The sequence below is a fragment of the Meles meles genome, chromosome 1, assembly GCF_922984935.1.
Source record: "Meles meles chromosome 1, mMelMel3.1 paternal haplotype, whole genome shotgun sequence".
NCBI classification, from domain to species: Eukaryota; Metazoa; Chordata; class Mammalia; order Carnivora; family Mustelidae; genus Meles; species Meles meles.
The window spans coordinates 110,830,606-110,845,585 of record NC_060066.1 but is presented as its reverse complement, the minus strand read 5'-3'; the positions used below and the strand labels follow the sequence as shown (position 1 = coordinate 110,845,585).

The 14,980-nt window shown below is 37.9% G+C and overlaps 1 protein-coding gene across 3 annotated transcripts in view; it reads right to left on the bottom strand.

Annotated features, from left to right (window-relative positions):
• RNF115 (ring finger protein 115) overlaps positions 1–14,980 on the bottom strand; it is a 70,708-nt gene that overhangs the window by 23,709 nt on the left and 32,019 nt on the right. For all 3 annotated transcript variants that reach the window (XM_046008677.1, XM_046008669.1, XM_046008684.1), the window contains one exon: positions 6,033–6,244. In XM_046008677.1, coding sequence (XP_045864633.1) covers positions 6,033–6,244 — 212 coding nt within the window. The remainder of the gene's footprint in view (positions 1–6,032; positions 6,245–14,980) is intronic.

The window sequence follows — 14,980 nt, the reverse complement described above, 5'->3', positions numbered from 1 at the left end:
TATCAAAAAGAACACATGAGAAAAGGAAGCTTATATCCTTCTCCCACTCTGCTATTAGTTAAAGGGACAATGTAGTAACGGAGTAGACCACAATTTCCAATGGAATAAAGTGGCAAAGCAATCAAGGAGGACTGAATCAAGCTAATGTGTTCACACTGATATTTTATTAATCTGGCAAGGAATTTCTGAGCAAAAGATATTAAAATTTGAACCCTGCCTTCTTTAGCTGTTCCTGGCCCAGCTCCAGGGCTCTGTGAGAAGAGTGTATATAGCCCAGTACCTGAAAAATTCTAGGCATTTGATTAAGTGCTAGTTACCTTCTCTTCTCAGATTGCGGACAAAATACAAGGCTGCCAAAGGCCATTCATACTGTGTTTTTTAAACATTCATACAGTAGAAAGAACAAATTAGAATAATTCTCCCCATTCCTATGTAGCAACTAAAAAAATCTTCTTGAAAGAATTTTACTTCTTTTATAGGAACCCCCAGCAGAAATTGTGTTTATCTGGTAGGCCAGAAATTACCAGCTAATAATCAGAGAAACACAAGCTGATCACTTTACTCTGACACCCCAATTCTCTTCTTAATTTAAGGGCTGTGAATGAGGGTTACTACCTAAAATGCTTAGACCAATTACTCTGGTCAAATTGGGATTATGAGCATCAAAATGAATAATGATTAAAATAAAATCTATGAGTCCACGCTAAAATAAGTAAGTGGATTGATAAGATAGGGCAAGGAGAAGAAAAAAGCTCATTTACAAAAGATTGATATTTGTAAAAGGAATCACAGAAATAGAAAAATCATTATTTTATAGACATTATGGTAATAATTCAGGTGAGAATCATCAACAGATGTTAGTATCATTAGGTAAAAAACTATTTAGGGAACCAGATATTCATTTAATATCAAAGTATCACCACAGATTATTTTTTAATTACAGAGAAGAAAGTGTACCCTTATAAGAAAAATTTGGCAGACAAGGCCTTAACCAAATGGTCAGACTTAACATTACCCACAAGCTGACATGTGCCCCCCTCTGCTGTGATACACTGAGAAGGATACATCACTTATCTAATACTCTTGCCCAGATATTTAATCTGAATGAAGAAACAATCAAATTTAAATTAGTGGACAGCTTTAAAAAAAAAATTAGACTTGACTTAAAACTAAGGAAGGTCATGTGTGGGTTTTCCCTGATAGCATGAACTAAATGCCCAGCCACCAGCTAGCCCTACCACCAGATATGTACAGATGATTTCAGCCCTGAGGTTTTATGTGTTGTAGGTGTGGTCCCAGACATCACACAGCACAGAGAAACTATCTCCTACCCTATCTGAATTCCTAACTCGAAGAACTGTGAGCAATAATACATGATTATTACCTTTTTTTTTTAAGATTTTATTTCTTTATTTGTCAGAGAGAGGGAGAGCACCAGTTGCAGGGAGAGGAAGGAGAGGAAGAAGTAGGTTCTCTGCTGAGCAGGGAGCCCGATGTGGGACTCGATCCCAGGACGCTTAACCAACTGAGCCACCCAGGCATCCCGATTATTACTCTTTCAAGTCACCAAGTTTTAGGATAACTTGTTATGTGACAACAGATAACTAATATATACTCTAATAAGCCAGAATTTCAATTTTCCTCAGCAGTACCTACCTCACAGTATTTTGGGGAACATTAAATGGGCTAATGGATGTCAAGCCTGACATACAGAGTACAATAGTACTACGTAGTACTATTACTATGTAATACTATGTAGTACATAGTATTAATAACTTCAACTGGTATAGTTAGAACTATGGTAGAAGGGACATCTGGGTTGCTCAGTTGGTTGAGCATCTGGCCTTCAGCTGGGGTCATGATCCCAGGGTCCTGGGATCGAGTCCCACACGGGGTTCCTTGTTCAGCAAAGAACCTGCTTCTCCCTCTGCCTGCTGCTCCTCCTCTCAAATAAATAAAATCTTTAAAAATAAATAATAATAAAAATGAAAAACAAAATAAAAATAAAAAGAATTAGGGCAGGGGAGTGCATGAGGTGCTTTGGGAGAGCACAAAGAAGGGCCTCTGCTCTAGTCCTGTGGTAACAAGAGGCTTCCTAAATTCACCAAAGGATTAATTGGGTTAAGAAAGCGGTAGAGGTATTTCTGCCAAAGGAAAGAGATTAAGTAAAGGTAAACAAGCTATAAATACCACGGTATATGTAGAGAATGATAAGTTTTGTATTGATGAAAGAAAAGAAAAGCAGGAAGTGACAGGAAACAAAGCTGCAGAGTTCAGAAACATAGAGGACCTTGTATATGAAGTTATGGACCCTATGACAATGGATTTTATACAGAGAAGTGACAGAGATTTGAAAATTTAGGTAGATAATCCTGCAAGGGTAATAAGGGATCAAATTTAAGAGTGGTGGGGCGCCTGGGTGGCTCAGTTGTTAAGTGTCTACCTTCAGCTCAGGTCATGATCCCAGAGTCCTGGGATCGAGCCCCATATTCGGGCTCCCTTCTTGGCAGGAAGCCTGCTTCTCCCTCGCCCATTCCCCTGCTTGTGTTCCCTCTCTCGCTGTGTCTCCCTCTGTCAAATAAATAAAATCCTTTTTAAAAAATTAAGAATGGTAATGCTTTGGAGGAGATATGGATATGAACTAAAAGGGAAATGGTTGGACAAAATAGGAGCTGAGAAACAGGAAAGAAAAATCAGGAAGAATTAATAACTAACTGGATGCATATATAGCAGAAAGTTGAGCAGGATAAATAAAAGAGTCTATGTTAAGGCCTCAGTTTCTAAACTGGGTAGAGAGTGGTAGCCCCAATCAAATTCAGATAAAGAAAAAGGATTCAGCTTGGAAGAAATGAGTTTAGCTTCCATCTTGGTGAGTTTGGAGTATCTGTGGAACATCCAAACACATGCGTCTAACAAGAGGATATATATTCATCTCAAATTAAGGGAAAAGGTCAAAACAGAAATATAGATCTGGGAGTCTTTAGTATATAGGTAATTATTAGAATTGTGAGATAATCTAAGAATGGCCAGAGAGAACTTATGGAGTAGTGGTTCTCAACCAAGAACAATTTTGCTCCCTAGGGGACGTTTGCAATGCCTGAGGACAGTTCTGATCATCATAACTGGGAGGATAAGGAGGGTTACTACAGGTAGTAGACAGAAGCTGCTAAACATATAATGTTACAAGACAGCCCCCCATGTGGTAAAGAATTACCCGGCCCAACAACGTCACTAAACTCCAAAGTTAAGAACCCTGTTGTAGACTAAGGAAAAGCAGAATGAAGAAAACACCTTGGGAAAACCAGTATTTAGGAAGTATCCACTAGAAGGAAAAGTGAGAGAAGAGGTAAATCGAGAAAATTCACTGTCATGGAAGTCAAAAAAGTAGAGAATTTCACAAGGGGGGAAAATATCGAATTCAGTACATGAGACCCATACAATAAAGATTTTGAAGTGTACACTGGATCTTTACCCCTGCAACACAGGGATTTTAATGAAAGGAGGACCAGATTATAGTAGTACAGGAATAATGAGAGATAAGAAAGTACACAAAGTAAAAGCAAACTCCTCTCAGGAAATTTTATTGGAAAAGGAAGGAAATAAGATTCGGCAGTAACTAAAGCAATGGTTCTCAACTCTGGCTACAATCAGAACTGTACTACTATTGCAGAAGCTTTTTAAAATTATCAATGCTTAGATCTCACCCAGAATATCTGAATTGGAATCCTTGGGGACAGGGACCAGGTATCAGGATTTTTAAAAATATCCTGAGACACTAATGTACAGTCAGAGTTGAAAATCAAGCTGCTAAAGTGTGGGAGGTGGGGGAGCAGCAAAGAGGAAAAAGGAAGCAAGGAGATGAAAATGAATGAAACTAAATCTCAGAAGAAACAGGAAAAGAATGAGTCAGAAACATGGACTGATGGAGTTATTTTGAAAACAAAGGAAGGATACCTCATCTCAGGAGACTGGAAGGAGAAATAAATATTAATGTAGAAAAATCTGACCCAGGGTTTTTGGTAGTTCATATCTGAGGCTCCAATTTTCAAAATGAAGAATATAAGTCAGTTGCTGAGAATCAGCTACCAGACAGGAAATCTGGAGTCAAATTTGGCAGAAGTTCAAAATATTTCCTGAGGGGAATGCAAATTAAAAGACTAATCAAAAGTATTGACAGTCTAATGGAGATTAAATACACTTTGCCAGCTGTAGGGGCACCATTGGGAACATTAATGATTTCCTCCAACAATATTCAGCCATCCCTTAGGGGAGGAGCAAAGAAAAAGCAGACCACAGCACTGATGAAAAATTGGCAGTTTAGTGGGTGGGAGAAAATAAGTGCACAAGAGTTTTAAACTATAGATGAACTGTAGCTGAGGAGTTCAACAATGGAGTCCATATCACATAGAGAAAGGAAAGTAATCCACATGCGGTTTAATTGGCACAGATTTGCCTCTCAGCACCATATATCACTACAATGGTCTGAGATTTTTTGGCTTTTGTCCTAGACAATCCCATTAAATCAGATTCCCTATATCCTATCATTGTCCTAAGAGGAAATGTTTACAACTGAAATTCATACAATATAATGTGAACTAATGGACAAATGGATGGATAGATATGTGATAAAGCAAGTATAGTAAGCTATTAAGAGTAAAATGTGGAAGGTGTATGTATGTGAGGGAGTGTAGGTTCTAGAACAGCACTGTCCAACAAGACTTTCTGAAATAATGGAAATGTTCTATAATCTGTGCTATAAAATATGGTAACTACTAGCCACCTGTGGCTACTGAACCCTGGAAATGTGGCTATTGTGACTAAAGAATTCTGAGTCTTATTAACTTTTAATTAATTTAAATCCATATAACCTCATGTGGCTAGTGGCTGCCATGCAGCACTGGATTCATACATCTCAGGATTCAAGTAAATCCTGGGTCTACCACTAATCCAGGTTATTTTATTTCTCTGAGTCTTAGTTTATTCTTATTTAAAATAAAAACAGCGGGATGCCTGGGTGGCTCAGTTAAGCTGCTGCCTTTGGCTCAGGTCATGATCCCAGCGTCCTGGGATGGAATCCTGCATCAGGCTGTTTCTCTCTGCCTCTGCCTGCCACTCTGCCTGGCTTGTGCATACTCTCTCTCTCTTTCTCTGACAAATAAATAAATAAACTCTTAAAAAATAAATAAATAAAAATAAAAATAAAATAAGAATAGCAATAGCAGGGTGTCTGGGTAGCTCAGCTGGTTAAGCCACTGCCTTCATATAATGTTACAGGGGTTCAGGATCAAGTCCTGCACTGAACTCCCAGCTCCACAGGGAGTCTGCTTCTCCCTCTGACCTCTTCCCCTTTCATGCTCTCTCACTGTCTTTCAAAGAAATAAATAAAATCTTAAAAAAAAAAAAAAGAATAGCAATAGCACCTACTAATTCATATAGATTAAATATGCAGATAAAGCATGAAGTACAATCCTATGCATATGGCAAACATTTTTAAAAATTAATGTTTATTACTCCTACAAAATGGGTTCTATGAGATCAAGGGCCAGCATCTGTTTTGCTCACACTGTATCCCAATGTCTAACAGAAGTGTTCCAGCATAAAAGACATTCAATAAACATTTGTTGCATGAATGTTTTTATCATCACAAGACTATATTTATTTCTATTAAATTTCATATTAAGTCCATTGTTTGAATCTATTGAGGTCTTTTTGAATCCTAACGTCACCCAATATATTGGATATTCCCTTTCAGTATCTTCCGATAAACAAATGTATCACCTATACATTAATCTAAGACATTAATAAAATTAACCAGAGACGTATATGGTTAGTTTTAGCATCCTTTAGTTTATCATCATTTGTTAATTGGTAGCAGCTGAGAAGAGACATTCAATTTAACTTCACTTTCATTCTGTTTTTATACCTCCATCTTGTCCATAAAGGTAAGAAGTATAAGAACCTTACAAAGATTAGATTATGCCAGTACGTCCTTCATTGAAACTACCCTTAAAGAAACTTAATAAAAAACTCACCCTTCAATAGCTGGGGATCTATCAGGACGAGTACTTCCTCGTGATCTGTATCTTCGAGTCATTGGCAGCCGCGGAGGCCGGCTTGGTCCCCAGAAGTCAGTGTGAGTTTGGTGACCCCTCTCATTGGCTCTATTATCTTGGTCCAGTGGATTGCTACTTAGAAATGGTCTAAAATCTGGGAAAAACATCGTGTGGTCCAAATGCTCCCAGAGCTATTAAAAAAACAGAAATAAACAACACGTTACTAGTTTCAAGATCAGAGGAAATGATAAGAATAAATATTGAAAAAAGAGGAAAAAAATTTTTTTGGAATAGTTTTTAACACTTTGAAATTCAGTAGCTCCAAACTAAAGACGTATATGTTTCCCTAGTTTCATGGAGGAGAAAAAAAATGTCTTTCAAGGGCATGCATGGTGTATGCATGTGCAGGGGAGGCACTTAGACACTGAGAAAGTTAATTTTCCTCATACAGAAACAAGCCAACAGCTGGACCCTTGCCTTAACACTGATCTCACGTCCACATGCCTCTGGCCAGTTTCCCCTTCTGAAGTAAAAATGAGAGCCAGACATGATCATGGACTTCTGTCCTAAGCATAATCATGTAGATCATCATATTCTTGTGCTTTGTCACAAATAACATCCACATTTCTACTATGTAATTATCTAAGGTTTAAATAAAATGGATGTATTTACACACTTTTTAAAGAGCACCATTACCACAAAGTAGAGACAAAGGTCTACAAAATACTTCTATTATCTAGAAGCTGCGTCAGAAAGGGGCATTGTCAAAGCCATGCCAAAGCAGTGCAGGAATGTTTGATAAGACCATTCTGTTGTACATATTTTATCATTAAAAAGGTGTTGTTGGGTGTGTGGGGAGAGCAGTGGCAGGGGGTAGTGTGTTTGGAATTATTCAACAAAGAGTGCATGGAAAAAACAAACCACCAAATTTAAATTGTATTTACCTGTACAACAGGTATTTTCAGATAGACTACTACTTATTTTACTATATCCAACCAAGTACATAACCCTGGTTACATCCTGGTCTTTTCATTTTGTTTCAAAATTTTAAGTCAAATAGAAAACACATTATTTAGTGTATATATAATAACAGGGACACAAAACTGCTCAGCACAAGACCTTAGGCCTTAAAATCCTCACAGCCCATCCGCTCAAGACTAGTTATTTCTTCCAGAGACCCATGCTAACAACAGTCTCCTCTAGAAACATTCAGAGAAAGGGATACCAGCCCAGCCACATGTTAAAGTTGATCTGATTCCAGACCAAACTCCAGTCTCAACCTAACATCTAATAACTTGTCAAATTAATTCCTAAAATTAAGGAGTTTGTTTAGGTTTGTCAATAATGTTATTTTTTGTCATTTTTTCCAGTTTACATTTTGCTTCTTGATTTTCAAAGATGTTTCCTCCTCCTTTAACTAAAAAAATATATTTGTAATATATTACAAAAATGTGAACGCAGAATATAAAATACAAAGTGCAATACAGTTCTACTCTTCTACTCAGAATTTAATTCAGTGTGTAGAATTCCAATCTTTAAATATCTCCATGTTAACACACACATATTCTTTCATTCAATAAATGTCTGTTTAGCATGTACTCTTTCTGTACTTTCTGGGAACTATTTAAGATACGACAGTAAATAAGATGTTAAAAAAAAAAAACAAACCTCTGCCTCAATGGATTTCATTTTTTTTTTAAATATTTATTTATTTGACAGAGAGAGGTCACAGTAGGCAGAGAGAGAGGGAGAAACAGGCTCCCCACTGAGCAGAGAGCCCAATGCGGGGCTCGATCCCAGGACCCTGAGATCATGACCTGAGCCGCAGGCAGAGGCTTAAACCGCTGAGCCACCCAGGCGCCCCAATGGATTTCATTTTTAAGTTGGAAGAGATACTATCTCACAAATGGAAGGCAAAGGAAACTGTAGATGTTAGGGATAAAACCCACAGAGGAAAAAGAGGCTTGCACTGACTCAGAACACACAAAGTCCTATCATTCTTTTCAACAGCAGCATAATATGAATGTTTTATATTATATTTCATGTAGTCTAACATTTTTATTATGATATCTGGTATTTGATACATGTAAAACATAATGAGGCATTAAGAAAATAAAATATATATCCACATAACCATCTCTTAGCTCACATCACTAAAGCCAATGAAATGCTCTGTGTGTCCCTCCCTGTCCCACCCTCCAGTAATCACAACCCATAATTTTTTATCATCCCCTTGATTTCCTTTATAGTTTTACTAGAAATGAATGTATCTCTAATAAAATGTGACTTACGAATTATGAAAGTACCTTATGAAAGCACTTGCATTTTTGGCCGCACATGTCAGTGCATTCATTTTCACACACATTTTACACCACACTTTCTCCTCTCAATAAACATCTAGATTGTTTCCAGGTTTTTGCTATTACAAACAGCCAGTGTGAACATTCATATATGCAGAGATAGAAAAGTCTCTCCATTTCGCAGTTTGTACAACTTTATATGGTCTATATATCTTTTTTTTACTAGGTAATGCCAAATTGTTTTGCAAAGTTATCATCAATTCACACATTAACCAAGAGTTTCCATTGTACCAAATCCTGGCATGCACTAGATAGCACAATGGCTTTTGTTTTTGTTTTTACTTTTTACCAATCTGCTAGATAGAAAATGATATCTCATTTTAAGGTTTTTGTTCCTGGCCTGTAAGAATAAATAGGAGAGTTTATTTAAAATGCATATTCTTTGACTCTACTCCAGAAAGTAAATTCAATAGGTCTTCAGTGAGCCTGAAAGACTCCCTTCGGCATTTCTTATACAGAAGGTCTATCAGCAAAGAAATCCCTCAAATGTTGTTTATCTGGGAATGTCTTAATTTTTCCTTCATTTTTGAAAGATACTTTTGCCAGAGGGTTTTTTTTTTTTGTCCTAATTAAAGGACTTTATTTATTTGAGAGAAAGACTGCACAGGCAGGGTCAGGGGGGAGGGCAGAGGAAGAGTAAGCAGACACCCCACTTCCCACTGAGCAGAGCGCCCACTAAGGGGCTGGACCCTAGAGATCACAACCTGAGCCGAACAAAGGCAGACAGTTAACTGACTGAACCCTTCAGGCACCCCACTTTTGCCAGATTTTGCATTCTTGGTTGGCAGTTTTTTCTTTCAGCACTTTAAAATGTCATCACTGCCTTCTAGCCTTTAATATTAGCCCAACTTTAAATTCCCTTTTTTTTTTTTTTTTTAATTTGACAGACAGAGTCACAAGTAGGCAGAGAAGCAGGCAAAGAGAGGAAGCAGGCTCTCCACTGAGGAGAGAGCCCGATTCGGGGCTCGATCCCAGGACCCTGGGATCATGACCTGAGCAGAAAGCAGAGGCTTTAACCCACTGAGCCACCCAGGTGCCCCTTAAATTCTTTTTTAAAGATTTTATTTATTTATGTGACAGAGAGAGAAAGAGCACAAGAAGGGGGAGTGGCAGGCAAAGGGAGAGGGAGAAGGCGGCTCCCTGCTAAGCTGAGAGCCCCATGCAGGTATCGCCATCTCAGGACCCTGGGATTATGACCCGAGCCGAGCCACCCACGTGCCCCCCCACCTTGAATTCTTTTTTTAAAGATTTTTTATTTATTTGACAGACAGAGATCACAGTAGGCAGAGAGGCAGGCAGAGAGAGAGGAGGAAGCAGGCTCCGTGCTGAGCAGAGAGCCCCAAGCCGGGCTTGATCCCAGGACCCTGGGATCATGACCTGAGCTGAAGGCAGAGGCTTTAACCCACTGAGCCACCCAGGTGCCCCCCAACCTTGAATTCTTAGGATGAACACAAGCTGGCTTTTTTTTTTTTTAAGATTTTATTTATTTATTTGACAGACAGAGATCACCAGTAGGCAGAGAGAGTAGGGGTGGCGGGGAACCAGGCTACCTGCCGAGCAGGGAGTCCAATGTGGGGCTCGATCCCAGGACCCTGGGAATCACGACCTGAGCCGGAGGCAGAGGCTTTAACCCGCTCAGCCACCCAGGCGCCTCTCACAAGCTGGCTTTTATAATACATTGCTGCATTCTATTTCTGGGGTTTGGGTAAATTTCTGCATCTTATGTTCATGAGTAAATTAGCCCCTAATGTTCCTTTTGTATACTATCCTTGTCTGGTTTTGCTATCAGGTTATCCTAGCCCCATAAAATATATTAGGAAGCATTCTTTTTCATATGGACATCTGTAGCACAGATAAAGAATTACTGGGTAAAAGCACTTTAAATTTTGTTAGATAACACCAAGCCATCCACCAAAGGGCTATACCAACTGATACCCCTCAGAGTATAACAGCTTACATTCTCCCATACTCTTGCCAATACTATTTTTTTAATAACTTTTAAAAACTTCTGATGTCCAACCAAATGAACAAAAAAATAATAGGCATACTAAAAGTGAAATAAAGCACCTTTTCATTTTAACTGCCATCTGTACTTCATCATCAGACTTACCTCCCCTTCCAGTGACAGTCTCCCCCCTAGTAAAGATCACTGGTTTCTAGTCTAAAAAGTGGTCTAAAACACAAAATTTTTCTTGACCCCAAATTCCAAAGCAAATGCAACTTTTAAAGATCCAAAACTGTACTTGCCTTTAATAAGTGAAAAAGTATTACCCCTTCCATGTTTTCCATCATCCAATTCACTTACATAAATATAGGAAATGTACAATTCCCTTACTATAGGAATAAAATTCCACAAAGTCTGCTCACAGAACTCTCAAAGCAATCATTATAATTAACATAAAATCTAAGTATTTGAGAATTTTGACTAGAAGAAAAATCAAGTACGGAGAGCACAATATCAATAATCTGCATTGATAATTATACAAATTGTTATCACATCTAATACATATAAAAATTCTAAAAGACCCCAAGATTAGAAACAGCTGCAACACAAGCATGAGGCATTTGGTATTTGTTTGGAAACTGACAATTAGTGCAAACAAATAATAACGATCAATGTATTTGTCCCAAACAGTGCACACTGGTCACAGAACACAGGATACAAAGTGTGCTGAACAAATTTATACCAAATCAACACTAAGGATAAGAACAGCTTCAGGCTGTAGGCCTCTGAGCAAACTTAGATAAGTATAAGAGGTTAAAAAAAAAAAAAAGGAAAAAAAGCCCATCTATAAAACTGGGTGTTCAGGACATTATTACATTATTACAAAGTTTTGGTGAAACATCCAAGAGATTCATAGAGACCGTTTGACAATTTTTGCTTGAAAAACTGAACTGTTACTCTGAATGGAGGTAAAAAGACAAATGCTTCTGAAAACACCCATGCTGAAATATTTACAGATTTTAATATAAAAAAACAGGATGGGGGCGCCTGGGTGGCTCAGTGGGTTAAAGCCTCTGCCTTCGGCTCAGGTCATGATCCCAGGGTCCTGGGATCGAGCCCCACATAGGGCTCTCTGCTCCGCAGGGAGCCTGCTTCCTCCTCTCTCTCTGCCTGCCTCTCTGCCTGGTTGTGATTTCTCTCTGTCAAATAAATAAAAATATTAAAAAATAAAATAAAATAAAAGGCCATCCTTTTTCTCCTGGATTGCCTTTGTACCTTTGTCAAAATCAGTTGTCCATAGTGTGTGTCTGCTTCTGGACTCTGGGTATTCTGCTCTTTTGATCTTTGTGGCAATAACACAGTCTTGATTACTGTAGCTTTATAATAAGCTCTAGTGCTCACTTCGGCAGCACATATACTATAATAAGCTCTAAAATCAGGTATTAGTCCTCCAACTTTTTTCTTCTCTTTCAAAGAAGTTTTAGCTATTCTACTCACCTTGCATCTCCATGTGAATTTTAAAATCTGCTTGTCAATTTCTATAAAAAAAAGTTGACTGGGATCTTTACTGGAATTATAGCAAATTATAAATGACATCCCAACAATATTAAGTTCATTCTGAGTGGGACATATTTCTCCATTTATTTAGGTGTTCTTCAATTTCTCTAAGTACATTTTGTAATTCTCCATGTTTGGATCTTATACATCTTATCTGAAAAAGTATTTCACATTTGTATACTATTGTAAATTATTTTTTTAACTTCGATTTCCAACTGTTGCTAATAAGTAAAAATATAATTGATTTTTGTATGTTTTCTCATATCCTGTAACCTTGTTAATAAATTCACTAACTAGTTCTAACAGCTCTCTTACAGATTCCATCAGGTTTTCAAATAAAAGATCATGCCAACTGTGAAGAGATAGTTTTATGTCTTCCTTTCCAATCTGGATACCACTTACATCTATCTGTCTGTCTCTACCTATCTTACCTTATTATACTGGCTAGAGCCTCCAAAACAATGTTGAACACAAGTGATGAGAAAGGACATCCTGGTCTTATTCCTGATCTTAGCTAGAAAACACTGTGTTTTACCAGTAATTATGGTATTAATTGCAGGATTTTAGTAGATGTTCTTTGTTAGATAAAGGCTGTTGCCATCTACTTTAGTTTGCTCAGAGTTTTTATCAAAAATTAGATGTTAGGGGTACCTGGATAGCTCAGTCAGTTAACCATCGGCTCTTGATCCTGGCTCAGGTCATGATCTCAGGGTTGTGAGATCAAGTCCCAGGTTGGGCACTGTGCTGGGCATGGAGCCCGGTTAAGATTCTCTCTTTCTCCCTCTGCCCCCCAAAGAAAGCATGTGCTCTCACTCTCTCTTTAAAAAAAAAAATTTGGGGGGCGCCTGGGTGGCTCAATGGGTTAAAGCCTCTGCTTTTGGCTCAGGTCATGGTCCCAGGGTCCTGGGATCAAGGCCCGCATCGGGCTCTCTGCTCAGCAGGGAGCCTGCTTCCTCCTCTCTCTCTGCCTGCCTCTCTGCCTATTTGTGATCTCTATCAAATAAATAAATAAAATCTTAAAAAAAAAAAGTAAATAAAAATTTTTTTAGATTTTGTCAAATACTTAATCTGCATCCACCGAGATGACTATATGTTTTTTTTTTAAGATTTTATTTATTTGATAGAGAGAGAACACAATTAGGCAGAGAGGCAAGCAGAGAGAGAGGCGGAAGCAGGCTCCCTGCTGAGCAAAGAGCCCGATGCAGGGCTTGATCCCAGGACCCTGGGATCATGACCTGAGCCGAAGGCAGAGGCTTAACCCACTGAGCCACCCAAGCGCCCCGACTATATGGTTTTTACTTTGTAGTGTACTATAGTGAGTTATGTTGTTTGATTTTTCAAATGTTGAACTAACATTCAAATTATGAACTAACATTACAAATGAAATAAATCTCATTTGAACATGTTGTCTAACCCTTCTCATATACTGTTGGGTTCAATTTGCTAAAATTCTGTTGAGGATTTTCACATCTATGTTCATGAGGGGATACTGGTCCATAGTTTTCTGTTCTTTTAAAATTCTGCCAGGTTTTAAGGACCTAAGTTACTTTTTTTTTTTTTTTTTTTTTAGAATTTGGGGTGTTTTTAAAGTTAGTTAGTTAATTGTTTATGTATGTATGTAGGTAGGTAGGTATGTAATCTCTACACCCAACATGGGTCTCAAACTCACAACCCCGAGATGAAGAGTCACACTGCTCTTACAACTGAGCCAGCCAGGTCCTCCCTAAATTTTATTTTCGAGAAATGTTTGAACAACTGCTTAACAAGTTCACCTACATAATAAAACCAATTTTCTGGCTAATCAGTAGATTTCCAAAAAATTATATAATTTTTATTATTTTTAGTGTAACTTTTCACAAAGTATCCCATTTTGGAAGATAATTATATGGTTATTACATGGTTATAATGGTTGTAGAGGCAATCTACCTTTAATCTGCCATTGGTAGCAGAGTTAAATGGCATTAGATTAGCAGCTCCAATCACCTTTTTATCTTATTTTGAACTGTGTGTGAACCCAAAAGGAGCCTAACTTTTGATCCTTGCTTTTTAGATACTGGAGACCTAAACTGTATCTTAATCCTGAGAAAGGCAGTAGCATTTATTAGCAAACAGGCAAATAAGTGCAGGGGCCCCATTTACCATGGAAACAAACCTTCTACTTAGAAGAAGAAGTATGGAGGTAGAATAAAATTACTGCAAACCTAAAAAGCTAAGAGGATAATTTAATAGACCCAGACTTTAAGAGATCTGTCTCCAGGAAATAGATTTGTTCAATAAATTAAGGAAAAATTAGAATAATTTTTTAAAAAGAGTAATAATAAACATTAGAATGATTTTAAGGAGCAGAGAGGATAACTGAAAGAAAAGTAAAAAACATGCTCATCCTCAATTCAACTCAGGGGTACCTGGAATATAAGACTTAAAAGTAAATGGAGGGATGGCTGGGTGGTTCAGTCAGTTAAGCGTCTGCCTTTGGCTCAGGTCATGATCCCAGTGTACTGGGATCGAGTCCCACATCCGGCTCCTTGCAGCAGGGAGCCTGCTTCTCCCTCTGCCTGCTCCTCCCCGACTTGTGCTCTTTTTCTCTGACAAATAAATAAATAAAATATTTTTTAAAAAATAAAAATAAAAACTTCTTATTAAAAAAAAAGAAAAGTAAATGGAAATTCAGAGGTTTATAATATACTGCCTAGGAAAGAAAGGGCCCTCAAAAAGAAATCCCAACAGTGTACCTGCAACCATGTCGAATTCCTAAATTTGACCAAAATACAGAGCTCAAATGCCATTCACACACAAAAAAATATGACGCACATCCCTATTTCCCCTGTAATATAAACACTGTGCCATAAACAATGTCCTGAAAGGCACCTTTCCCCCAAATAAGTTTAAATTTACAGGCCATGGACTCTGGGCAACTGGCAAGACTGACACCAAGAATATTTTGTTTTACCCTTTTTCCTTCTGTTACCATTAAGTTTGTGGTCTTTGCTAATTTGTGGTTATTGGTATGAACTTAGTATGCACTTAATTATGCAGAGTTATTTTTTTCAACAACTGCGAAAAGC